The sequence below is a fragment of the Lithobates pipiens genome, unplaced genomic scaffold, assembly GCF_037356315.1.
Source record: "Lithobates pipiens isolate NorthernLeopardFrog02 unplaced genomic scaffold, aLitPip1_a1.2 Scaffold_30, whole genome shotgun sequence".
In the NCBI taxonomy this organism is placed as follows: Eukaryota; Metazoa; Chordata; class Amphibia; order Anura; family Ranidae; genus Lithobates; species Lithobates pipiens.
The window spans coordinates 124,504,949-124,529,879 of NW_027507791.1; the positions used below are offsets into that span (position 1 = coordinate 124,504,949).

A 24,931-nucleotide genomic window follows, 5' to 3' on the forward strand; every position below is an offset into this window, starting at 1 on the left:
ATAGAGCAAAAAATAAAAACCGCAGAGGTGATCAAATACCACCAAAAGAAAGCTGTATTTGTGGGGAAAAAAAAAGGACATCAATTTTGTTTGGGTACAGTGTCACGTAACTGCGCAATTGTCAGTTAAAATGACGCAGTGCTGTATTGCAAAAAATGGCCTGGTCAGGAAGGGGGTAAATTCTTCCGGGGCTGAAGTGGTTAAAGTGGTTGTAAACCCTTACAACCAACTTTGACCTACAGGTAAGCCTAGATTAAGGCTTACCTGTAGGTCCAAGAAATATCTCCTAAACTAGAGGTCGACCGATATATCGGCTGGCCGATATATCGGCCGATATTTGCTGTTTTTTAATTAATCGGCATCGGCCGATTGTGCTGATTAAAAAACCGCAGCGGGACTTTGAAATGACTTCTGTAATAGAAGTCAGTGTAAGTTGCCTGAGTCTCATAGAAACTCTTTCCTCCTCTCTGGGCAGTCTGCCAAGAAAAGAACAGAAAGATACAATGTTTACACATTGAATGAATGAACTCATCTCAGTGTGTAGAGTTCTCAGTTTAACCATTTAAAGACTAAATCTTTTCTGACACTTGTTGCTTACAAGTAAAAATCCTGTATTTTCTGCCAGAAAATCACTTAGACCCACCAATAATTATATATATTTTTTTAGCAGAGAACCTAGGGAATAAAATAGCGGTTGTTGCAATATTTTATGTCACACGCCATTTGCACAGAGGTCCTTCAAATGCATTTTTTTGGGAAAAAATTACACTATTTAAAAAATAAAAAATAAAATAAAAACAGTAAAGTTAGCCCATTTTTTTTTTCGTCCAAAAGTTTTGACTACCTTTTTTTATTTAATATATCGTTTTTTTTTTTTTTTTTATCGAAATCATACATACAAGTAAACTGATTGGAGGTTTGTTTTGTTTAATAAATGTTTAAATGTAAGAAATTTTCTGTATCACTTATGAAGGCTGCTTTCACACTGGAGCGGGCAGGCGTTGATGGTAAAACGCAAGTTTTAGCAGCTCTTTACCATCATTTTAGCGGTGCTATTAGGCTGCTAGTGGGGCACATATAACCCAGCTAGCGGCCAAGGAAGAGGTTAAATGGGCCCATGAAGCACTGCTGCCAAATCGCATTGCATGCGCTTCGGCAGTGGTGGCCATTCATATCAATGGGCAGGAGTGGTGGAGGAGCGGTATACACCACTCCAAACGTGCTGCTTGCAGGACTTTTTTTTTTTTTAAGATCCTGCCAGCGCATCGCCTCAGTGTGAAAGCACTCTGTCTTTCACACAGACTGCAGGGGAGCCATTTTGCAGGCACTTTACAGGCGCTATTTTTAGCCCAAAAGCGCCTGAAAAACGCCCCAGTGGGAAAGGTGTGTTAGATCAAGGGGGATTAAAAAAATAAATAAAAATAAAAAAGGAAAAAATAAATAAATAAAATAAAATCGGCCTAACATATCGGCCCAAAAAAAATCGGCATCATATATCGGCTATCGGCCGCCATGATTTCTAAATATCGGCATCGGCCAGAGAAAAACCCATATCGGTCGACCTCTATCCTAAACCTACACAGTTTAGGAGATATTTGTCGAAAGACAGGCACCGCACTGAGCGCGCCACGGTCAACGGCGATATGCCGCGAGTGGCGGCTCCCGTGCACATGCGCGGGAGTGACGTCATTGTGGCTTCGCTGAATGACAGCAGCGGAGCAGTGAGACCCACCGAGAAGATGGATGCGCCGGACTACAGGGGACAGCGGTGACTTCACTGGCTCCTGTGTCAGGTAAGGGACACATAATGGACTACTATGCATCAGGGTTTACTTCCTCTTTAAGTACTCCACTACTTCCATTGTCTACAACAGGGGTAGGGAACCTTTTTGGCTGAGAGAGCCATGAACACCACATATTTTAAAATGTAATTCCGCGAGAGCCATGCAATACGTTTAAAACTATATATTTTTTTAATTGATTAATCGACTAATTTCAGTTATAACTGTAATATCCACGTCATCTCCCCTACTGTAATATCCACATCTCCCCTACGATTGTCTGCTTGCTTACCACTACACAGGCAGGCAGATCCATGAGCAGTTGAGGCGGGTGATGACGTCAGCGTGCCACTCACCTAGGCCGCCGCCGGGTGTACCAAGATGGCCGCAGCTCCGGAGCTAGGCCGAAGCTGCAGCCTTTCCTATGGGCTCAATCCACGGATCGGCACACCACGCAATCCACGGATTGAGAGGTGAGAGCCAGATGCAGCCATCAAAAGAGCCATCAAAAGAGCCATCGCGAGCAATAGGTTCCCTACCCCTGGTCTAAAACATAAAGGCTAATAAATTTTTAGTCCAAGATAAGAACTAAGAAGGCACTTTAAACACAGGAAGTGTGTAGGAGGCATGGGACAGCTCAGTCTCTGACAAGATCAGCAGTTTTTTTGCTCAGGCCAATTTTTAGCGCTGCCGCATTTTATTTGGCAATTGCACGGTCATGCAACACTGTACCTAAACAACATTTTTATCATTTTGTTCCCACAAATAGAGCTTTCTTTTGATGGTACTTGATCACCACTGGGGTTTATTTTTAATTTTTTTGCTAAACAAGTAAAATAAAGACCGGAAAAAAAAAAAAGAAAAAAAAAAAAAAGGTTTTTGTTTCCGTTATAAAATTTTGTAAATAAATATGTTTTCTCATATCGTCTTCCAGGACAGCCTTTGAGATATAGGGCTCCTCCCTCCGGGACAGGAAACACGTCAAGCCAATTAAATAAAAGGTGTGGTCCTCCAGGCCCTCCTCAGTTTTTGTGTTTCCTGCCGGACGGGAAGGAGCACGTTTGGAACTGGTAAGGGGAGCTCCTTCTCAGGGGTTTTGCCTGGGGAGAGCACCTTGATGGACCTGACCCTTAGCACCCCTCGGTCCGTACGAAGGGAGGAGAGGGTAGCTTTCAGTCCCCGCTGCCATTTAAAACGTTCGGAGAGAACGGGACCCCGATGCGCGGCAATCTCCCCCTCGGAGCGCTAACCGCTGGTACCTGTCGGTCGGATGGCGGCGGGAGACGTTCGTTCCACCGACCGGCGTCCGGGTACTGTGAGCGGTGCGTTCGTAAGGAACGCTCGGCGTCGGGGTGGAGTCTTTGCGCTCTGGCGTACGGAAGTGGGAGAGACGCACTTCCGCCGGATTCGCGTCATCAGGGGGCGCCGCAGGACCTGTTCCAGTCCTTTGGGCGCGGCGGTGTGACTACAGGGTTGCCTGGAGCGGTGTGAAGGCTCAGAGAGACTGAGTGAGACACAGGAACCATGGAGAGTGCAGTTGTGCAGGTGGACTCCGGTTCAACAGGCTCCAGTACCTCTCAGGTAAGCTTGGTGAGGGCAGACCAGGACTTACACTGGGGGGTGGGGGGTCACTCTGACCCGTAGTACCTTCCCGGGGTGGAGAACCTGCTGGTGAAGGGGGGCACTTCCTAGACAGACCCTAGAAGCACAGTGGTGTGGTCAGGGGTGGTATTTTAATGGGACCCTGTTTTTCTTTGTTTTTAGGTTAAACAGGACAGAGCCCAGATACCTTTGCCCAGAAGGAAATGTGCCGTGTGTGGGGCTAAGTTAGGCACCGGTTGGGAGAAGCCGCTTTGCCCGGATTGTGTCAGTAGCCTGGTGAAAGAGGACTCGGTGGCAGCTTGTCACAATGTTTTAACATCCGTAAAGGATGAGATTGCATCCACCTTCCAATCTTTCAAAAACATGATGGATAGGATGCAGGGTCCCTCTGTCCCTTTACCCAGGGCCGTGAGTATGCCTTCCTTATCCGAACCAAGTCAGGAGGAGGAGGTGGATAGGGAGAGGTTACCCAGGTCATTAGCCTCCTCTAGGACAGAGTCTACTTCTGAATCTGAGGGGGAGGAAGAGGCCATTAGATCAGCCAGATACAAGCTGTCTTTGGATGATGTGGGTGACCTCCTCAAGGCTATATATGACACTTTGGAGATCAGGGAAGAACAGGTCCAGCTTTCAAAACACGACATGATGTATCAAGGGTCGAGTGTAATGAAAGACAGGGTATTCCCCGTCCATAAGTCGCTAGTGGAGGCGATTCTGCTGGAGTGGGAACAACCGGAAAAAAGGCCATTTTTTTCAGGTAGCCTTAGAAGGAGGTTCCCTTTTGAGTCGGATGCGGTGCATCCCTGGAACAAGGTTCCCAAATTAGATGCTCCCTTGGCTAAAGTCTCTAAGAAGACAGATTTGGCCTTTGATGATATGGGTTCACTCAGGGACCCTATGGATAAGGGGGGAGATGTGCTGCTTAAGAGAGCCTGGGATGCCTCTTCCATCGGGCTTAAACCGGCCCTAGCAGCTACCTGTGTGGCCAGAAACTTGGAGTGTTGGCTTACACAGTTACAATCGCATATTTCTGTGGGTACTTCTAGGCAACAGATGTTGAAGTCCTTTCCGCTACTGTTCAAGGCTGTGGGCTTTTTAGCTGATGCCTCTGCAGAATCAAACTGGCTGCTAGATCTGCAGCACTAGTGAACGCTGCCAGAAGGGCCGTTTGGTTTAAAACCTGGTCAGGAGACACAGCTTCAAAATTGAAGTTATGTGGATTACCCTTTTCAGGAGATCATTTGTTCGGGCCCGGCCTGCAAGAGGCGTTAGAGCGCATGCAGGATAGGAAGAAAGCTTTCCCAGAAAGGAAAAAAGAGACCTGAAGGGAAGCGCCTTTTTCGAAACCCCAGGCAGCAGAACCTGCAGGAAAGGGAGGTTCGCCCCAAAAAGCATTGGACAGGTCACAAGGGAAGAGGCAGAGGAGGAATCTTATTCAATCCTCCTCAACCCTCCCCTAAAACCCAGTGACTCCTGCGTCCCGGCGGGAGGAAGACTGGGGAAGTTTCTCCCACAGTGGGAAGCTTCAACCGAAAGTCCGTTCATTCGAGATGTAATAAGGAACGGCTACAGGTTTGGTTCAGTTCCCCTCCCAAATTTTCAAGTAACAAGGTTACCAAGGGACCAAGAGAAAGCAGAGGCTTTGTCTCTTCTTCTGGGGGATCTGGTGGACCAAGAAGTAATGGTGCAGGTGCCTCAGGAGGAGCGAGGCTTGGGGGCTTACTCCCACGTATTCGTGGTAAAGAAACCTTCGGGGAAGTTCAGGTTAATACTGAATCTCCGCCCCCTGAACAGATTTATAAAATACAAGCGGTTCCGGATGGAGTCAATCTTCTCGGTAACCAAGTTCCTGTTTCAGGGCTGTCACATGGCCACAGTGGATCTCAGGGATGCATATTTGCATATCCCGATTCATCTGGAATCTCAGAGGTTTCTCAGGTTGGTGGTGAGGTTGAACACTGGTGTGTTACACCTCCAGTTTCGAGCTCTCCCCTTCGGGCTCTCAGCCTCACCAAGAATCTTTACAAAGGTTCTGGCAGAGGCACTGGCCCCATTAAGGCTCAAGGCTATAACAGTGATCCCATATCTGGACGATCTACTGTTCATAGCCCAGTCGGCCCAACAACTGCAGAGGGACATACAGGAGGCCTTGGTTTTCCTGCACTCACTGGGGTGGCTGATAAACCAGGAAAAATCCCAGCTGACCCCCTCACAGGAGGTCCTGTATTTAGGATACAGGATTTCTTCGGTGGAAATGAGGGTATTTCTTCCGGAGGAGAAGATCTGCAAGTTAGAGCAGGCGGTAGCCCAGCTTCAATCTGGTCGGGAAGCCCAGATCAGGGAGGTTATGAGAGTCCTGGGGTTGATGACATCATGCTTTCCAGCGGTGGCCTGGGCAAGGCATCATCAGCGTCCTTTACAGAGACTCATGCTCCGTTATTGGGATGGCAGGCAGGAGAGCCTGGATCAGGTTATGCCCCTATCCTCGGCAGTCAGGAGGTCTCTTTGGTGGTGGCGGGCCCAGGTCAACCTAGACAGGGGTCTTCCCTGGTCCCCACAAGCTACGGTGGTGGTCACGACCGATGCCAGTGCGCTGGGTTGGGGTGCCCACCTAGAGGGAACCTTAGCCCAGGGTTCCTGGTCGGACCTAGAGACAGGTCGTTCCTCAAACCAGAAGGAACTTCTGGCAGTTTGGAAGGCTATAGAAACCTTCCAGTCCCAGATACATGGCAGGGATCTGCAGGTTCGCTCAGACAATGTGGCAGCAGTAGCCTACCTGAACAAGCAAGGGGGAACCAGAAGCCCTGCACTCCAGGTAATTGCGGACAGAATCTTCTGCTGGGCAGAGAAGAACTTGTCCTCAATATCAGCCATTCACCTAAAGGGAACTCAGAATTTACTGGCCGACTTTCTCAGTCGCCAGAAGATAGGTCAGGACGAGTGGTCCCTCAACAAGGAAGTGTTCGAGGAGATTGTGTCATGCTGGGGAAGGCCAGAAATAGACCTATTTGCAACAGAAGGCAACAGGAAGGTGACGCAATTTTTTTCGGTTCACCCACAGGATCGGGCCAGGGGGATAGACGCCCTTGCCAATCCATGGCTGTTCGGCCTGTGTTATGCCTTTCCTCCCGTAAGGATGGTGGCGGAGGTCCTGCAGAAGTTCCGTTCGGAGACTACGGACCTCATTTTAGTAGCTCCTTTTTGGCCAAGGAGACCCTGGTTTGCCAGCATAAAGAAATTGGCCGTCCATCCTCCGCTGTTTCTGCCAGTCAGGGAGGACTTACTTTCCCAGGGGCCGATCCTGTGCCCTCAGATAGAGAGGCTCAAGCTTGCGGCCTGGTATCTGAGGAACAAATCTTAAGGTCACAGGGTTTCTCAGAAAGAGTGATTAAGACCTTGTTAGAATGCCGTAAACCAGTTACTAGGGCAATTTACGCCAAGGTAGGAAAGAGGTTTAATTCCTGGTTGCGAGAACAGGGAATTGCAAGCCCCGGGGTCCCGGCAGTCCTGGACTTTCTACAAGCAGGGGTAGAGCTGGGCCTATCTATCAGCACTCTAAAGGTACAGGTGGCGGCCTTAAGCGTTTTCCTTCAGTCCTCCCTTCAGCAGAATCCATTTGTCAGGAACTTCTTCAAGGCTCTATCTAGATCCAGGCCTGTGAGAATGAAGTCCTGTCCTACTTGGGATTTGGCCTTGGTTCTTAGGGCTTTGACCCAAGATCCATTTGAACCTTTAGAGGGAGCATCACTTAAGTGGATGGTACTAAAGACTGGATTTTTGATAGCGATCACATCAGCTATAAGGGTCAGTGATCTGCAGGCGCTCTCGGTCAGAGAGCCATTTCTGTTAATCTTAGAAGACAGGGTAGTACTTAAGACTGACCCTAGTTTTCTTCCTAAAGTGGTGTCCACTTTTCATAGGACACAGGATATTATTTTGCCAACTTTTTTCTCAACCTCAGACGAGGACGAGGCGAGATCTTTAAGTTTGTTAGACGTCAGGAGAAGTCTATTAATTTTTTTTTAGAAGCCACTAGGGTCTTCAGGAAGTCAGACTCACTTTTTGTTAATTTTTTGGGCGCCCGCAAGGGCTGCAAGGCGTCCAAAGCGTCTATCGCCAGGTGGATACGAATGGCGATAGTTAAAGCCTATGAGTTAGAGGGGAAGCAGGCACCCTTAGTTAAGGCACACTCTACAAGGGCGGTTTCTGCATCATGGGCAGAGAGGGCTGGAGCCTCTCCGGAGGAGATCTGCAAAGCAGCAACGTGGTCCAGCTACTCAGCGTTCGCAAGACATTACCGTCTGGATTTATGGTCTGATAAAGAGCAGACTTTTGGACGTAAGGTCTTCCAGGCAGTGATCCCGCCCTGACAAGGTGAGCTCCTTGCTTATCATCTCAAAGGCTGTCCTGGAAGACGATATGAGAAAACCGTAGTTAGACTTACCGGTAACTCTTTTTCTAGGAGTCTTCTAGGACAGCCTGGCTTCCCACCCAAAGTTGTTTAAATTGGACTAAGTGGTGAGGATGTGTATTAACGTGATTGTTAGTGTGTTATGTCTTTCAGAGCCTCCCGGCGGTTCTTGGAGTAAAACTGAGGAGGGCCTGGAGGACCACACCTTTTATTTAATTGGCTTGACGTGTTTCCTGTCCCGGAGGGAGGAGCCCTATATCTCAAAGGCTGTCCTGGAAGACTCCTAGAAAAAGAGTTACCGGTAAGTCTAACTCCGGTTTTCTCCTATAATGATGAGGCTGCACTGATGGTACTGATAAGGCGGCACTAACATGCAGCACTGATGGACAGCACTAGCAGGCATTACTGATGGGCACTGATTGGCAACCCTGGTGGTCATGGGTGGGCGTACCTGGTAGCCCGAGATTACCAAGATTGGTGATGCAGTGCGTCAGCTTGGCACACCACACCAACGGCAGGCATGCGATTGTGGCTTATCCTGCTGGAGGTCATATGACATCCAGTCAGGATAACTTTGCACACGTTCTCTTATAAGATGGGCAGGAAGTGCTTAAACAGATGAAAACAGAGCAAATTAGTGAAGTTAATTGTTGGGGTTTACAAGGCAGCAACCTATTGGAAAGACTAAAAGCCAAACACTGATAACTTCCTTTACATAATGATGTCTAGTCAGTTGATGTTCTGTTAACCAACACCGTATAGGTTTCAGAAACTCACCATAACTTCCTCATATTCCTGTTCCTCTTGGTTGTCATCTTCATTCTCATCATCCTCTTCATCTGGTTCAGGAAGGTCTTCATCGTCATCCAACTCAGCCAGAAGAGTACTTGCCCGACAACTGTCCAGGAAATCTGCCAGCACAATTGTAAACAACTAAGTACAAATGTAAGCAAATACAGCACATCTGGTGTTAACACAACAGCTTTACCTTGTTATAAGAACAAGCTTCAAAACATTTTTAAATGGAAATGCCACTACATAAAGTTAAACTGATACTAAAGTCTTGTTTTTCTTAACAAATACGTTACACTTTCCAGCTCTGTTGGAGTGGTTTTGCACAGAGCAGTCCAGATCCTCTCCTTGGGTCCCTCTCCATAGCTCCTGACCCCTCTCTCCTGCCGAGTACCCCCACGGAGCCACTGCTCTGTGTCCATTCAGACATGGAGCTATGGCTTGACCCCACCCCCTCTCTCATATCAGTGGCTCACTGACAATGATTGACAGAAGCAGGAGCGAATGGCAGTCTCTGAATTGCAGGAGGGAGAGTCCGAGACAGCCGAGTCTCTCGTGAACATTGCTGGATCAAGATTGGACTCAGGTATTAGGGAGGCTGCTGCACACATAAGTTTTTTTTATAGAATATTTTATAGAATGCATTAAGATAAAACAACCTTCTGCCTTTACAACCACTTTAAATATTCTGCTGGACAGCTAATGCTTCTGATCATTTCAAGTCAGAACATCCCTTTAGACTTCGGTTGCATTCACACCTAGGCGATTTGAATCGCGAGCAGAATGGCAGCGTATCTGCCCACGATTCCAGAAACCCGTCAAAATGTGGGATGCGCTTTTGATGCCATTTCTTGTTAAAGGCACGGTGTGGTTTTGCTGCTGCTGTTGCCCAAAAGAAGCTCCCGCTCCTTTTTGAGCGAAAAGCTTTGCGTGCTTTTATAAGTAATGGCATGGCAAACATGCCCCGTGTTTTGCCTCTAATTTGGAATTGTGGGTGGATCCGAATCGCTTAGTGTAAACAGCTTATCTGTCTCGTTATTACCAGACTCCTACATTGATAATCTTCTGTGGCATTTCCTCATATAACCTAGAACTTATTGGTCCCTCAATTATTGTTAGCCATGCAGGCCTAATGGCAGCAAAGCAGTCCCACACTGATATACGCCTTTTTCCATACTTCACTGCACAGATCAAGTTTTGGTGTGCAGTGTTTTGTTTCCTCAAAACAAATGGTGGAGACATTTTTTTGTGGTATTAGTTTGTGTACATTGCTCAAAAAGGTTAACACCTGTTTCATGTGCCCACATTTCTAGGAGTTCTATGGAACATTCAAGTGCTATTTAACAAAATGAAGGACCTGTTCATACAAGAACGCACAAGTTTTTGCACGTTTGGCTTCTGACAGCCCATTCATTTTAATGGACTGCCAAATGCATGGTAGACAGTAAGGTTTTTTTTGGAACAGCGATAGTTTACTTTGTGATGACAAATCTAGCCTTGTTTTTTAAGACGTAGTTACAAAAATGTTATCAGATAGTGACAGATGCTTAGCTGCCACCCTGGATTAACGTGGAAGGTTGTGCAGTGTGTGTCCTTGTACTGATCTTCAAAGGACACCAATGGAGATCAGAAAGAGTGTTGAATGTCCATTTGTAGATTGCGATGGGCTTGGGCGTGTTCGAATGCCGGTCGAGAAATGCCTCATTGCCTATGATTGGTGGTGTGCAGCGACGGCTTCCTGGCAGGCTTGATCCAAACACACCAGAGCCCATCACTATTTATAGAGGGTCTGTGTGTAAACAATTCTTCTACGGTCTAAATAAACCTTTTAATTAAACCAGATTTCCTTTAAAAAAAAAAAAAGTCTGCATTGAAAAGCAGCTTGACTTCTTAACTAAAAGTACATAAACATCACAGCTGTCGGCATATATACGTCGGCAGAATGGCGCTTTGAATTCCCCGCCATGCGTGCCTGCCGTGAGCTCCGTGACCGCGGGACCCACAGACTCGACTGTCGTGGGGATACCCGTGATCGTGTCACGGAGCTCAAGAACGGGGAGATGACGATGTAAACAGTATCTCCCCGTTCTGCCTAATGACAGGACACTGATCGTCTGCACCCTGTCATCGGGAGCAGCGCTCAGTGTCCACATCACACATAGCCCATACCCCAGACAGTTAGAAACACTCCCCTAGGACACACTTAACCCCTCACCGCCCCCTAGTGGTTAACCACTTCAATGTCAGTGACATTTTTTACAGTAATCAACACAATTTTATAGCAGTGATCACTGTATTAATGCCAATGGTCCCAAAAATGTCCGATGTGTCCGCCATAATGTCGCAGTCACGATAAAAATCGATGATCGCTGCCATTACTAGTAAAAAAAAAAATTATTAATAAAAATGTCATAAAACTATCCCCTATTTTGTAGATGCTCTAACTTTTGCGCAAACCAAACATACGCTTATTGCGTTTTTTTTTAACCAAAAATATGTAGAATACGTATCGGTCTAAACTGGGGAAAACTTTTTTTATATATATTTTTGGGGGATATTTATTATAGGAAAAAGTAAAAAATAATGTGTTTTTTTTTTTCAAAATTGTCGCTATTTTTTGTTTATAGCGCAAAAAATAAAAACCGCAGGAGTGATCAAATACCACCAAAAGAACGCTCTATTTGTGGGAAAAAAAGGGTGCCGATTTTGTTTGGGAGCCACGTCGCACAACTGTGCAATTGTAAGTTAAAGCTACGCAGTACCGAATCACAAAAAGCGTTCTGGTCAGGAAGGGGGTAAATCCTCCCAGGGCTGAAGTGGTTAACATGAGGTCTGTTTACTAAGCAATAATTCAAGTTTTCTTGCATCTGTATGCATAATAGACATTATTGGGTGTAGAACAGAATATACAGACAACAAAATCACAGCCCCGTGGCTAGGTGCTACCAGAAAACACTAAGGTCAGCCTATGGGATGACCTGCTGGGGTTGACAGTTGCTATTTGTTGGCAGATTTTCTCTATAACAAACTTTATGCTAATAAGAAATGGGCACAAATAGTCTGAAAACTGCAATAAAATCAATGATTTACTGAAGCCCATTTTTCTAGATGGATTTTGTACCCGATGGATACATTTTACAGGAACCTAGAACTTGCATTGGTTTGATATGCCAGACAGCTCAAACAATATGCCAACTCCCAAAAAATAGAACATGCTAAGGCCAGGAAAGCAGCAAGATTCCTTACTTACCATATAATGAATACTCTGCCTCCTGGCCAGTGTCACTCTCACTGGAGGTGGAAGTCAGGCTGGTGGTCAAAGTATTGCTGAGCGAATGGCCCACAGAGAGGCCTGTGGTGGCTGTGGCTACATTACTGCTAGTGACACTAGAAGTGGACATTGTAACAGTTGATGTGGTTCCTGTTGTGGTCAGATTGGGAAAACTCTGAGCTCCCATGAGTGGAGAGGCTAAAAAGAGAAGCAAACCAAAACTTAGGATTCACAACTTCTGTAATTGACAGCACATTTTTATATCCATTAGCTAAATTGCCAACACATTAAAGTGGAATTCCAGCTTAAATCAAAACTAGCCTTAAAAATGCAACCCTCCTAAAACCTATACTTACACGTGTTAAAAAGATGCATATACTTGTTTTTGTTAACAACACAACAAAAAAGGATGTATATACTTAACTATTTTTAGTACATTCTTATCTGGCCACGTTATCCCTGTGTCAACCAGAGGCAACTGCAGGGGCGGAGAGAGTGCTCGACAATGGCTGGTAAAGCCTGGAGTGGTGATATCACCGATATGCTCCTATGCCCTAGCTGTTTTTGGCACGCACTCCTTTCCCCGCAGCCCCCGCTGACTGACACAGGGGAGCCAGGACACATTACTGGCCCAAAGTGGGCTGAAAATAGGCAAGTAAATGCATCTTTTTTACACAGGTTAGTCAGCAAAGGCGTTAGGAGGGGGTAGGGGATATTTTGAAGGCTAATTAGGTTTAAGCTGGAATTCTATTTTATATGTTGCCTGTGTCTCTGTGTTAATAAAATCAAAAAACTTCTATTAACACAAAGATTCAGATGAACTATAACAATGGTTATTTCTGGTTCAAACTCCCCCCATGTCAATACTCACTTGCAGAACTCACGGCATTTCTTCCAAGTGTGTTTGTGTTGTTATCGCTGCTGCTTCGGCTAAGGTTCATATTGTTGGTGGCGTTCGTCCTGGCGATGTTTGCAACCCTCCGTACAAAGGATTCAAGGCTTGATGTCTCTCGTGATGACAGGTTGGGAACACTAGCGCTGGAACTCATGGGAGCCCCTGCAGCCAACAGAGAACTGACTGAGAGCCTGTTGCTAGCAGACGAACCCAGTGGTCTGGGAACAGCAGCCTCCTTGTTGCTGAGCTCTGACACAGAACTGACGTCGGGTGAGCTAATGCTCACCATGCCCATTGATATGGCAGGTGCGTCCCCTGTTTTCCTCTCTCCTCCCTCACCCAGTGTTTCACCCCCTGTGGGGCATGTGGATGGACCAGAGGCTGCCGGGTTAGAAGACAGTACAAGGATGGGATCATGATGCAGGTCAGAAACTTGCTCCTCTGCCCTCCTCTCTGTCTTGGCACAGGTCAGACTCACATCACTGCTACTTGCCACGCTACAGACGGAGCTGCTGCTCCCCTTGCGACTGCAGGAGCCAGTCACACCGCCAGCAACCGTACAAGAGGAGGAGGAAGGCGGAGGGGCTTTGTCGGGGCAGTTGTTTTTCACCAGGCTGCTCCAGGAGGGTGGTGTGCCTGCAACAGTGGATGAAACAGGTTTGGATGACACTGCAGATTCTGGGTCATAACCTGGGGCCAGCTTGAGGTCAAACTTTCCTTCCGCGCCCATGCGGTAAGAGTTAGAGCCACCGGCATCCCATATGACATCAATCCAGCCTGGAAAGGGACAGTAGCGTGTAAGATGGAAAAGCAGACAGCAAAGAGCATTTGATTGGGATCACGCTAGAGTTCAAGCCACAGCAAGCACATTAACCCCACTCACCAACACTTGATTTAGTGGAATTAAGAAAACATGGACAAACTCATAGCAGCAGGTAATTGCAGTTATATGCATAAATTATATTATACCCAATAAAAAATTTAAAGGCAAAAGGCAGATATTGTTAATTTTAGAACAAGCAGAAAGCAGAGGTAAGCAGCAGAAGTAGAGTGAAAAAACACTGCAAGAGAAGATGTTAATTCTGGCCACCACAGCAAAATGAAGGAGTAAAAGAAAGACCTTTACTACCCAAAGCGTTAGTCACTGTGCCATTGCAATGGGCAAACTTCCAATGTTAAATGACCAGTAAACCTAGATAATAACTTGCTTTCTGAAAATATATTTGTGTTATACATTTGTGATGCAGAAAGAGCTGAATACAATAGTATCTGGAACCTAAGAGGAGACATTTTTTCATACACACAGTGGGTGAAACTTAAGCTGGAGGTAGATGGTGTTACACAAAATGCTGGCCATACTAGGCTTGATTTTCGTCCATGGGCTGAACAAGAGAAAAGCTATTGATTCCCAATAAGTCCCACTGCAACTGTATGAATACAGTGGCACGGTCGAAAAAGTGACTGCATCTGATAAGTTGCAGTCACTTTTTGGCTGATAATCTTCCACCCAGTTTGACAAAAGTCAATTTAAAAATGAACTGAGCGGAGTAAAATAACTGCCACCCATTGTTCTAATTTCAGCCGACACAGCAGGTTTTGGCAAAAATTTGAGCTGTCCAGCTAGACAGGCTTACGCAAAGTAAGATTTACGATTTCAAATGCAAAGATTTCACACTCCTATTAACATTCTGCTCCCTGACAATCATAGAATGATACTAAGTATAGGCTACCACTACTTATAACCAGAGGTGATATGGGAATAAGGGCAGTTACCTGAGTTACTATCTCAGGAGTGGTGCCACTTGGGCTATTTTTTCCACTTGTATCTTTAAAACTTTTGCCCAACAAGTTTCATTTTCCAGCAACAGATAATTACACTGCAAACACTCGAGCATGTACTGAAACACTCTCACCAACATTAACTAGAGAAAGATTATCAAAAGAAAACAGAAGGGTGCACCAGCCTTGTGCTTTACCTTAAGGCACCATTTAGTCATAAAAAGTAGACAAAATATACTCACATACGACAAATCATAGCCATATAAAAATTGTGGAAGGGCTAACCTCAACAAGAGGACCTGGATGACACTCCAAAGCAGATGCAAGAGAGAACGCATTTTGAGGGGTATGCTCTTTTTACAAGCCAACTTATCCGATTCTTAAAATATATATATTATAGCTGCATAACATACCAATAAATGGTCCATGTTTGGGACCTATTATTGGCATCTTTTGCAGCAATACTATATTTATTAATCATCAGTAGATAAGTTAGCTTTGACAAAGAGGGTATACCACTGGAATGCATTAGTTCTTGCATTTGCTGCGTTGTGTAGTCCATGCCCACTTAGTGAGGTTAACACCATAGCGATTTATATGCCTATGGCTGTTGTAGTGAGCATGTTTTATTCATTTTTTATGAATACATGGTGATTTAAGGTAATGCACAAGGCTGGTATGGTAAGTATCAAGGATTTACCCAATCTGAAGAAGGCAGCAATGCTGAAAGCTTACACAGTCACTTTATTGGAGTATAAACCGTATACGTTTTTCTGTCTCACTGATGACTCTTTCTACTGGTTCCCAACATCTTAGCGCTGATGTTATGTTCATTATTTCACTTTCAGAGGAAAATTATCTAAAAAAAGCTTTTCTAATACTACGCTGGCTATACATGTTACAGTTTGAAAAGTAATATCACTGTACAATCTCATTTATAATTACCAAAACTATGTATTGTGAGGACATAGAACATGTATTAAATGATTTAGATATTTGTTATAAATAGTCGATAAATCTAAAGGAGATTGTCCAAAAGATTGTAACCTGCATAGTCCACTTTACACAGAGCTAGAAAAATACCTATAAAACACTGTGAACACTTTAAGATCTGCAGATAACCTAAAAGAAAAAGTACAAAACCACTGACTGACCGGTGGTCCATGTGCCATCACCCTTAGAAGATTTAAGGAGAAGGAGGTCTTTGAGCTTCTTACTGCCCTGTCTCCCAGATGTGGTAACCCCTGTATAATTTGTGTCTACAAAAGGCAATTAGTAAATATTACAACAGACTACAAATTTTAATATATTGTCAACATTTAAAAAAACAGGTACTAGTCTGGGGATTTAAATTGTGATTGAACATAATTAGAAGCTCTCTCTGGAAGAACAAAGTTTTTGAGCAATGTTTCAGGGACCACCACCAAGTCATGTTTCCATATTTCAGTTTCTTTCACTGCATATTCACATTTTCCGGATATAAAATCCATGAATTTTACTGCATGAAAAGGTTTCCTCTCCTACCTGGCTGCTTCACATTTATGCTCTGCAGTTTTTTGTGTTTTTATCAATAAGTAAAAGGGCCCATTTACACGCATGCACATAGGTGTGACTGATCCCTTAAATTGTGGTCAACCCAGATATAATAGAAATCTGAAAAATACTACCAGTCAGAGGTCCAAGGAACATGTGTGAGAAACACTGCTCCATCATGTCAAGCAACATATATCTTAGGTTTACTTGCCTTTTAACATACCTGAATGAGTTTTGAACTCTTTACAGAATAGGCAGGCTAGTTAGGATGAACCACAACTTCCTTACCATTGTGCAACTCTCCAGTAACTGTGCCTTCACCCTGTGCACTACCATCTTGGTCTCTCCATTTCCAGTCAATGCCACGAATGACTCTGGCTCCAGGCACCATATATTTCAGAACTTGAGAGCGTACCAATCGCCTCTGGCGCCTTAGGTTTGCTTCTGCTTCTTTGGCCGCTTTACCTTAAAAAGGGAAAAAGTAAGGCCTAGTACACACAATGAGATTATCTGATGAATGATCATCCAGTTTTTGTTGCATGCTAGTCTCTATATGGAAAACGAATAGTTTACTAAAGTACAAAAATTCCCATACAACAGAATAAAAATTTGGAAGTAATGTAATGTATTTTTATTGTATTTTCGGATGAAAACTGTACTGATTAAAACGAAAATCGTGCGATCTGGTATCGTACGAAATACATTTTTGCGTTTGCCCCTTGGAAACATTTTGGACAAAAGTGGTGTACTAATGATCAGATTATCGTGCGATCGTTTTGAAAGCGATATTTTTTGTAAGATATTCTGATTGTGTGTACTAGGCTTAAAAAACGTCACAACATCTTTCAGACCTATCCGTCAATGGTAATACTTACACTATTAAGCCTGGGTTCACATATATGCAAACACAGACATTGCATGTGATTCGCACCTGCATTGCTGTGCTGATCACATGCGATGTCTGTTCGTGATGCGCACAAAAAAAGTGCAGGGACCTTTCTTTTTTTTTTCTCGCATTGGAATCGGATCGCATGGGTGTTCACACTTTGTACCTACACCAGCAGCGGTTCGCAGGGGGCAATGTAAACTGCCTGCGGGGGAGATGCAATGCAGGAACCGACACTGTAATCGCACCTCTTCCCGCATCGCATGTGTGAACCAAGGCTAAGATCAGTGGTCTTTAATAGCAAATACAAATACCGGCATGTCTCACAAAAAGCTTCAGCAGAAAGAGGCAAATGCTCTTTGAATAAATGCAGGCTTGCTTAAATTACTAGTCCAGCAGCAAATCATTTCCTTAATTAACCCCAATTACTTTACTTAGCTGCCAGAAACAAACAAAATAGCTGGGTTTGGTGAAATAAGGGTAAGTGCTGGGCCAGTTACCAAGCACCAGTGCTACCTGGGAGTATATAGCCCTGTTTAAGCTAGGACTAAAGCAGTCTATAGATGGATAAAAATTTGGCCAGTCCCTGCTGAAATAACCACATTTCGATCCATCTATTGGCTTTTCCAATCAAGACTCAAGTCGACCAATTGATCAACTCTCAAATGGGACTTGTCGAAAACTTGTGTTTGATCATAGCATGCAGCCAATCAGCTGCAGTGCTGATCAGCGTATTCCGGCAGCAGAGAAGTCCCACGGTCAGATAGCACAGCAGGGAGGATTCTTGATCCACCTTGAATTTGTGAATGTGGGAATCCATTCCTTCTTTTCTAAACAGCCAGCTGGCTGGTCAAAAAGGAAAAAAAATAAGTAATTATCTATGACCAGCCTTAAGAAAATCATAGCTAACACATACTAGATTCTTCTGCTTCTGGCAGCTCAATGCAATATCAGGTGAGCAAAGGAAAGGAGAACATATGCTGCTGAGGAGGAGGTATTAACCTCCCTAGCGGTAATCCCGAGTCTGGCTCGGGTTGGGATTTTAATTACAAGAGCGGTAACCCCGAGCCAGACTCGGGTTTGCACCGCTCGATACAGGGGAGGACACAGGGATCGTTACTTACCTTGTCCCCTGGATCCAGCGATGTCCGCCGCGCTGTGTGATCGAGCTGTCCTCCGCTCGATTCACAGTGCCGAATGCCGCCGAGCTCCGTTCCCTGCGACGTTACGACGCACGGGAGCGGAGAACGGCGGCAAATTCAAAAAAAAATTAAAAACACACAAAACACACACAGCACTGTAATCTTACAGATTACAGTGCTGTAGTAAAAAATACACACCCCCTTTGTCCCTAGTGGTTTGTGCAATGCCCTGCATGTACTTTTATATTATAAATACTGTTTTTTACTGCTTGGAATTTGGAGATTATCCATAGCAACCAAAACATGTCCCTTTTTCAGTTTTTTTTGGATTTGATTACATTATTGAATAATTTTTATTATTCTTTATTATATTATAAACTTTATCATACCCGGGATGTCCGCTAGACTCTGGTTTGAAGAGATTTCAGAGCGTTATTCCTAAGAATTACAGGACTACAAAATAAAAGCCAGATTTCCATGCAAAATAATTGTACTGCTTTCAGCACCTTATTCCAGACTGAATCATACCGCCAGGGAGGTTAAAGTGAACCCATTGCTTTTCACTGTATAGTTAAAGCACAGGTTCACTTTAAAAAAAAAAAAAAAAAGACTAGCTATTCCAGTGAAACAAATCTGAACTGTTAAAATGCTTTGTAGCCTTCAGAACTTTTTATGCCCATCCACATCGCCACTTCTGCCTGCCAGTGACCTGAAGGAGAGAGTCAACCAACGCATTCTTTTTTTACCTTACCTTTTTATGATGAAGATAATTTACTAAAAACTGTATAATGTTTATCCTGATTAATGCACAGCCTCTACTTATGGACAAACTATGCATTGTACAGAATGGAAAACTGAGTAAATTGATTACTGTGACTGCTTTTTAAACATTAAACACAAGCTTATTTTCACTACTGACTGTGAAATCCAAAAGATGCATTACCAATATGAGACTTCTACAAGCTTGTTTTTGTTCATGAACAAGTTACAAGACTTCTCATTTGCAGGACTAAGCTATTTTAAGAATGTATTTGCAGGAACCACAGAAATAAACATACTTTGTTATTTCTGGCTCCCAGTCAAAACACCAACAACATTTTCTAGCAGCACAGAGCAATGTTTTATATCAAAGTATTCAAATCTCACCCAACTTCTGTGATGTCATAACATACCTAGCTGGTCTTCACATACTCCTGTCACAGTGCCGTACAGCTCAAAACCAGACAAAGAAAGGTAATGTGTTTGACCACTGGCATTCTTTCCGGTTTGTTTTATTCGAATATGGCGCCAACCCTGCTTTTCCTCTCTTGGAGGATCCAGTGGCCATGTGGCAGTTGACCTTGAAGACAGAAACACACATTGTACTTGCAGATCCACCACCCTCTATTTAGAATGTAATAAATTAAGATTTCTTTACAATTCATTTATTTATATTTTTCATTATATTTTTAAAACACGCTATTTCTATAGGTTAACTAAATCAACACTTATATTAATAACTGGTAAATACCCAGGCTCATTCAGGCTGCAGTCATCTACGTGCGTATATAACGTAGTCCAATTCTGGCCATCCTTGGAGACCTGGAAGACCCAATTGCGAAGTGCAGAACGTCCATAGCCACGGGCATGACGTAGGGTGTAGGCAGATGGCACAATCCATAGGCCAAGATCAATGGCAAACCATGCACTTTTGTCATCATTTGTATGGCAATTAAGAGCAGAGCTGTCACGGCTCAGAATATCCTCAAGCCTACCATATGGTAGGTTGCGTCCCTCTGACGATGTAACTACTACCAAACCATAAGCTGCAGGGTTTACCCACTCATAGGCAGTCCTAAAAAAGGTCAAAATTATATACATCATTAAAAGGAACTAAAACAAATATTTAAAACCAAGAACTAAATTGTATGCATGTTTCCGACTTTATTTTAACTTATACTGGAGGTTCTAAAGAGCAAATACACTCTCCTCTGTCTTTAAAGCAGCAAACCCAAAAGAAGAGTTATGTGAAGTGTACAGTGAAGACCATCAAGAGATACGAGAATGGCAGAGAATTGCAACTTATTTGAGATCATCAGATATTGCAGCTAGAAGCAACCTTTACAACCCATCTCTGAGGAAAGTAAAAATGCTCCCTGGCAGTGGGAATGCCCAATCCTACATGAGTTCAATGCTCGCTTAGGTCGGGGGCTGGGGCAAAAAAAAAAAAAATGCTCATGTCCAATGCAAGGCTATGGGCTCTGCATTTGTCTTGATGAAATAAGAGGACCTGCGACCGCTAAAGCATAGGCGAGAAGAGGCTGTGGGGGTTGGTCTAGCAGCCCCAGGGGAGCCTGTGGTAGTGAGGGATCAGGTAAATAAATTTGCTTTTTGCACCCCCCTTTAACTAAAACAAGAGCATTCGACCCTTGCATTTCCAGGAATCAGAAATGCCAACCAACAGCACTGGATAGTCATTTTGACAGTCAGTCATCAACTACATTAGAAAGCTTAAAGTGGAATTAAACGCTCTTGATCAGAATTACTATTTTTAATCCAAATGCTACTTAGTCATCATAAACAGATAAGAAAATATATTGTATTTTTATATACATTTCTTCAGTTGCTTCCCAGTTTCTGGCCTAGGCCAAAATTAGATCATATTTACCAAACGTTTTTTAATGCACATTTTTTTTTTTTTTTTTTTTTAGCAGGAGGGGCTTTCTTAGCCAAGCACACTCTCCTGCCTGCCATGCCTGAGCTAAGAGCAGATGAACTCCAGGAAGTAAATGGTACATAAATCACTCTCCCTCACTTAAGATGGCCTTAGCTAGAAATCCTAGGGGTGTTTTTTTAAATAATAATAATAAAAAAAAAAAAAAAACATGGATGGATAGGTGGTTTTGCTGTGAATATTAAAATAGATGAAATAAGGTTTTCAGTTTGTGCTGTAGTTAAGTTCCACTCTAGGTTTACCTCTTTAACAAAAAATTATGGAGAAGTGTGGGAAATAAAAAAAAAAAAATCATCTATACCCATCTATATGACTGCAGCAGCTGTCCTCCGCTGGCTCTAAGATCAAGAACATGAGCTATCATGACCACTGAGGACTCGGCCCACTCTGAGTACAGAACAGTGATCGTCAGACTCTGCTCTGCCCCTCCAGCACTCACTGGGCACCAGGCTGTGAAGGGGGAGGAAGCGGCAGGCTAAGGCTCTCAGCGGTGCACTGAGAGGATGAGACAGCTGTCACAGTTTGGCTTCTGGATGGATCCAGACCTTAAAAGGCAGGATCCTTCCAGAGATTGGACCAGCTCTGTGACGTCAGCCGACAGCTGGCTTTAGCCCGCTGTCACATGAATCTGGGTCACAGAGTGAAGTGCACTCCTCTGACCCAAAAGAGAAATATGGCCAATAGAGCTTTGACTTCTCTTTGAAGGAAAGTCACAAAAAGCATATATTTTCTGTAAATGTAGAAATGATGTATCCATTTGATTTGATGATTGATTTTATCTTTTTTAAACAAAACACTCTACTATTAAGATACTAACGCTATGAGGTAAGCCCTGCAAATCGTAATACAAGGCATTCGACTCTTTGCCTTAACCACTTTATGACCGGCGCACGATGTACGTCCATTATTTAAAGAGGGATATCTCAGTAGCGGCAGCAGCTGCTGCCACAACCAAGATATCCATCTCTTCCAGCGCCAGCCTCGTGTACAATAATGGTGGTCTCTGTGGCGGGTTCACCACAAGATCACAGTTATCATCGGCGGGAGAGGTGCCACCCGCGCCCTCCGACGCTTACCGGAGCCGTTGGTAGCGGTGGAGGCGATCCAGATCTGCCTTCTCTGTGGTATGGAGACGAGTGAGGCCAAGATGGCCCCCACCCAGTCTCTATACCATAGCCCATACCTCTTAAAGGCACATTTTTTTTTCAATGTAATTTTTTCAAATTTTTTCAAATTTATTTTTTTATTGCATTTAAGTCCAAATATGAGATCTGAGGACTTTTTGACCCCAGATCTCATATTTAAGAGGACCTGTCATGCTTTTTTCTATTATAAGGGATGTTTACATTCCTTGTAATAGGAATAAAGGTGATCCAATTTATTTATTTTTTTAAACAGTGTAAAAAAAAAAAAAAAAAAAAATGGTTTCTTATTTATAACACCCCGTTCCAACGAGCTTGCCTGCAGAAGCGAACGCATATGTGAGTAGGGCCGCATATGAAAACGGTAGTCAAACCACACATTTGAGGTATTGCACCGATCAGGATAGCAACAGCAATAATTCTAGCCCTATAACTCCTCTCTAACGCAAAACATGCAACTTGCAGAATGTTGCTTATGGAGATTTTTGAGGGTAAAAGTTTGACGCAATTTTGAAGCGCGACATGTTGGGTATCAACAACAATACATAATGCGTAACATTATCTTTGACAATATAAAATAATTTGGGCTAATTTTACGGTTTTCTTTTTTTTTTACTCAAAAAAGTGATTTTCTTTTTCAAAAAAAGTGTAAGACCGCAAATACGATGTGAAAAAAAGTATTGTAATGACCGCCATTTTATTCTCTAGGGTGTTAGAAAAAAAACAATATACAATGTTTGGGGGTTCCAAGTAATTTTCTAGCAAAAAAAATTTTTTTGAACATGTATACACCGAATCTGAAAAAGAGGCTCGGTCCTTAAGTGGTTAATTATAAGTGCTCTAAAAAGCACTCCATTGCGAACGTTCTTTTCACAGATCATCTAAATGGATCAGCCGGAGAGCAGAAGTAGTGTAATTCCTGGATCTTGTGCTGTGCAACTTCGCTCTCTTCCTGGTATTGCCAATTGTATTTAAACTTCCAAAGCGGGTTTGAATCTGATTGGTGGCTGTGAGAAACATTTCAACACTGGAATATTTCCTACATCAGGCTTTCTGGATGTGAGAGTCAACAAGGAGCAAAGTAGGATGTGTTTAAGCACCAGAAGCCAATGCTAGATTTCTGACAAAAAGGATGTGAGGTAGACTTGTGCAGTTAAAGGAGCTGAGCATAAAAGTTATTGCACCTGCCATGCATCTCAAAGCTTCACTTAATTTCAAATATTGACTTGTGCACCTTGAACTGAAATAGGAGTTTTGACTTTAGCTCCACTTTAATAACAGTCAACAAGGAGTTTTTTTCCCGCATTTTTTGTACAAAAATGTGTGCAAAATCAATGTAAAGTAGAAATTTAGATCCTGTACTTCAAATCGGTCTCAGCTCTCGACAAAACAGTAAGGCCCTTTTCACGTGGGAACTGTCAAGCAACAATACCAGGTGGCTGAGGTGGGTTTTTACCTTGCCTCAGCCACAAATCTTTGCTTCATGGCGTGGAAAAAAAAAAAAATAGGGCATGATGTTTTCAGCAGGCCATCTGCTACCATGTCCCTTACAGGTGTATTGGGCTGCGTCGCAGCCATGTCTATTGGATGCAGTTGCATCGAGAAAGAGTGATTTTACATCTATGTTGATAGACCACAGTTAAACTACATTTGGGCTGAAATTTTTATTCACACCAAACTGTAGTTGAAGAGCTACTTACTTTGCATTGGTCCCAATCCAATACATGATTCCGTTATCATCGAAATCATGCTGGTGTCTGAACACACAGCTTTGCCCTTCACGCAGCTTACGCACAAACACAAAAGATGAGCGGTCAAAGTCATACCACTGTTTGGCCACCTGTAATAAAATCAAATAAACTATTAGTAGTGCACGTGTACAGAAAAATAAAAATTTTCATATATAATTCACAAAAGGTTTTTCTGAACGGCAAGGAAATATTTTTAGCAGTGAGTAAATACTACAGTAACCGAGTATAAAAATAAGATTGTGAGCAAAAGAGACAGACTAGCATTGCATGATGCATCACTTTGCACTAGTAAGCTCTCCTGAAGACATTATTAACCAAAAAAAGTGAGCTTGTGTTTTCTGTAACCAAAAGCAAAGAGCTTTTAACTGCTTCAGCCCCCAAAGATTTTACCCTCCTCCTGACCAGAGCACTTTTTGCAATTTGGCACTGTGTCGCTTTAACTGACAATTGCAGTCTTGCGACGTTGCACCCAAATAAATAACGCCCTTTTTTCCCCACAAATAGAGCTTTCTTTTGGTGGTATTTGATCACCTCTGCGGTTTTTATTTTTTGCGCTACAAACAAAAAATAGCGACAATCTTGAAAAAAAGACGCAACATTTTTTTACTTTTTGCTATAATAAATATCCCCAAGAATATATAGAAAAGCAATTTTTTTTCCTTACTCAGTTTAGGCCGATATGTATTCTACATATTAAAAACAAAAAACGCAATCAGCGTATATTGATTGGTTTGCGCAAAAGTTATAGCGTCTACAAAATAGGGCATAGTTTTATGGCATTTTTATTATTAATTTTTTTTTTTACTAGTAATAGCGGCGATTTGCGACATTATGGCGGACAGGTTTAGGACCATTGGCATTTTCACAGCAATCAGTGCTATGAAAATGCATCGATTACTGTAAAAATTTCACTGGCAGTAAAGGGGTTAACCACTAGGGGGCAATCAAGGGGTTAACGTGTTCCATATTGTGTGTTCTAACTGAAGAGGTGGAATTGGACTGTGCAGGGGAGATGACAGATCGTTGTTCATACTCTATGTGAACAGATGATCTGTCTGTTCTCCCCTCAGAGAACCGGAAACTGTGTGTTTACACACACAGATCCCAGTTCTCCGTGTGCCCTGAGCGATCACGGGAGCCCGGCGGTGGTCGGCTCCGTGGGTGAGCAGGGGACGCGCACAAGCCCCCTAGTGGCCACAGGGCGAACCAACTTTATATAATGTCCTTTCCCCC

The 24,931-nt window shown here is 43.5% G+C and overlaps 1 protein-coding gene across 5 annotated transcripts in view; it reads right to left on the bottom strand.

Moving 5' to 3' along the window:
- Nucleotides 1-24,931, bottom strand: part of HECTD1 (HECT domain E3 ubiquitin protein ligase 1) — a 267,514-nt gene that overhangs the window by 57,711 nt on the left and 184,872 nt on the right. For 3 of the 5 annotated variants that reach the window (XM_077464799.1, XM_077464801.1, XM_077464798.1), the window contains 7 exons: nucleotides 23,648-23,787; nucleotides 19,603-19,926; nucleotides 19,265-19,431; nucleotides 16,353-16,529; nucleotides 12,729-13,529; nucleotides 11,837-12,055; nucleotides 8,572-8,705 (listed from right to left, as the gene is read on the bottom strand). In XM_077464799.1, the coding sequence (XP_077320925.1) occupies nucleotides 8,572-8,705; nucleotides 11,837-12,055; nucleotides 12,729-13,529; nucleotides 16,353-16,529; nucleotides 19,265-19,431; nucleotides 19,603-19,926; nucleotides 23,648-23,787 (1,962 nt within the window). The remainder of the gene's footprint in view (nucleotides 1-8,571; nucleotides 8,706-11,836; nucleotides 12,056-12,728; nucleotides 13,530-16,352; nucleotides 16,530-19,264; nucleotides 19,432-19,602; nucleotides 19,927-23,647; nucleotides 23,788-24,931) is intronic. The other 2 variants (XM_077464802.1, XM_077464800.1) reach the window with 1 other exon arrangement.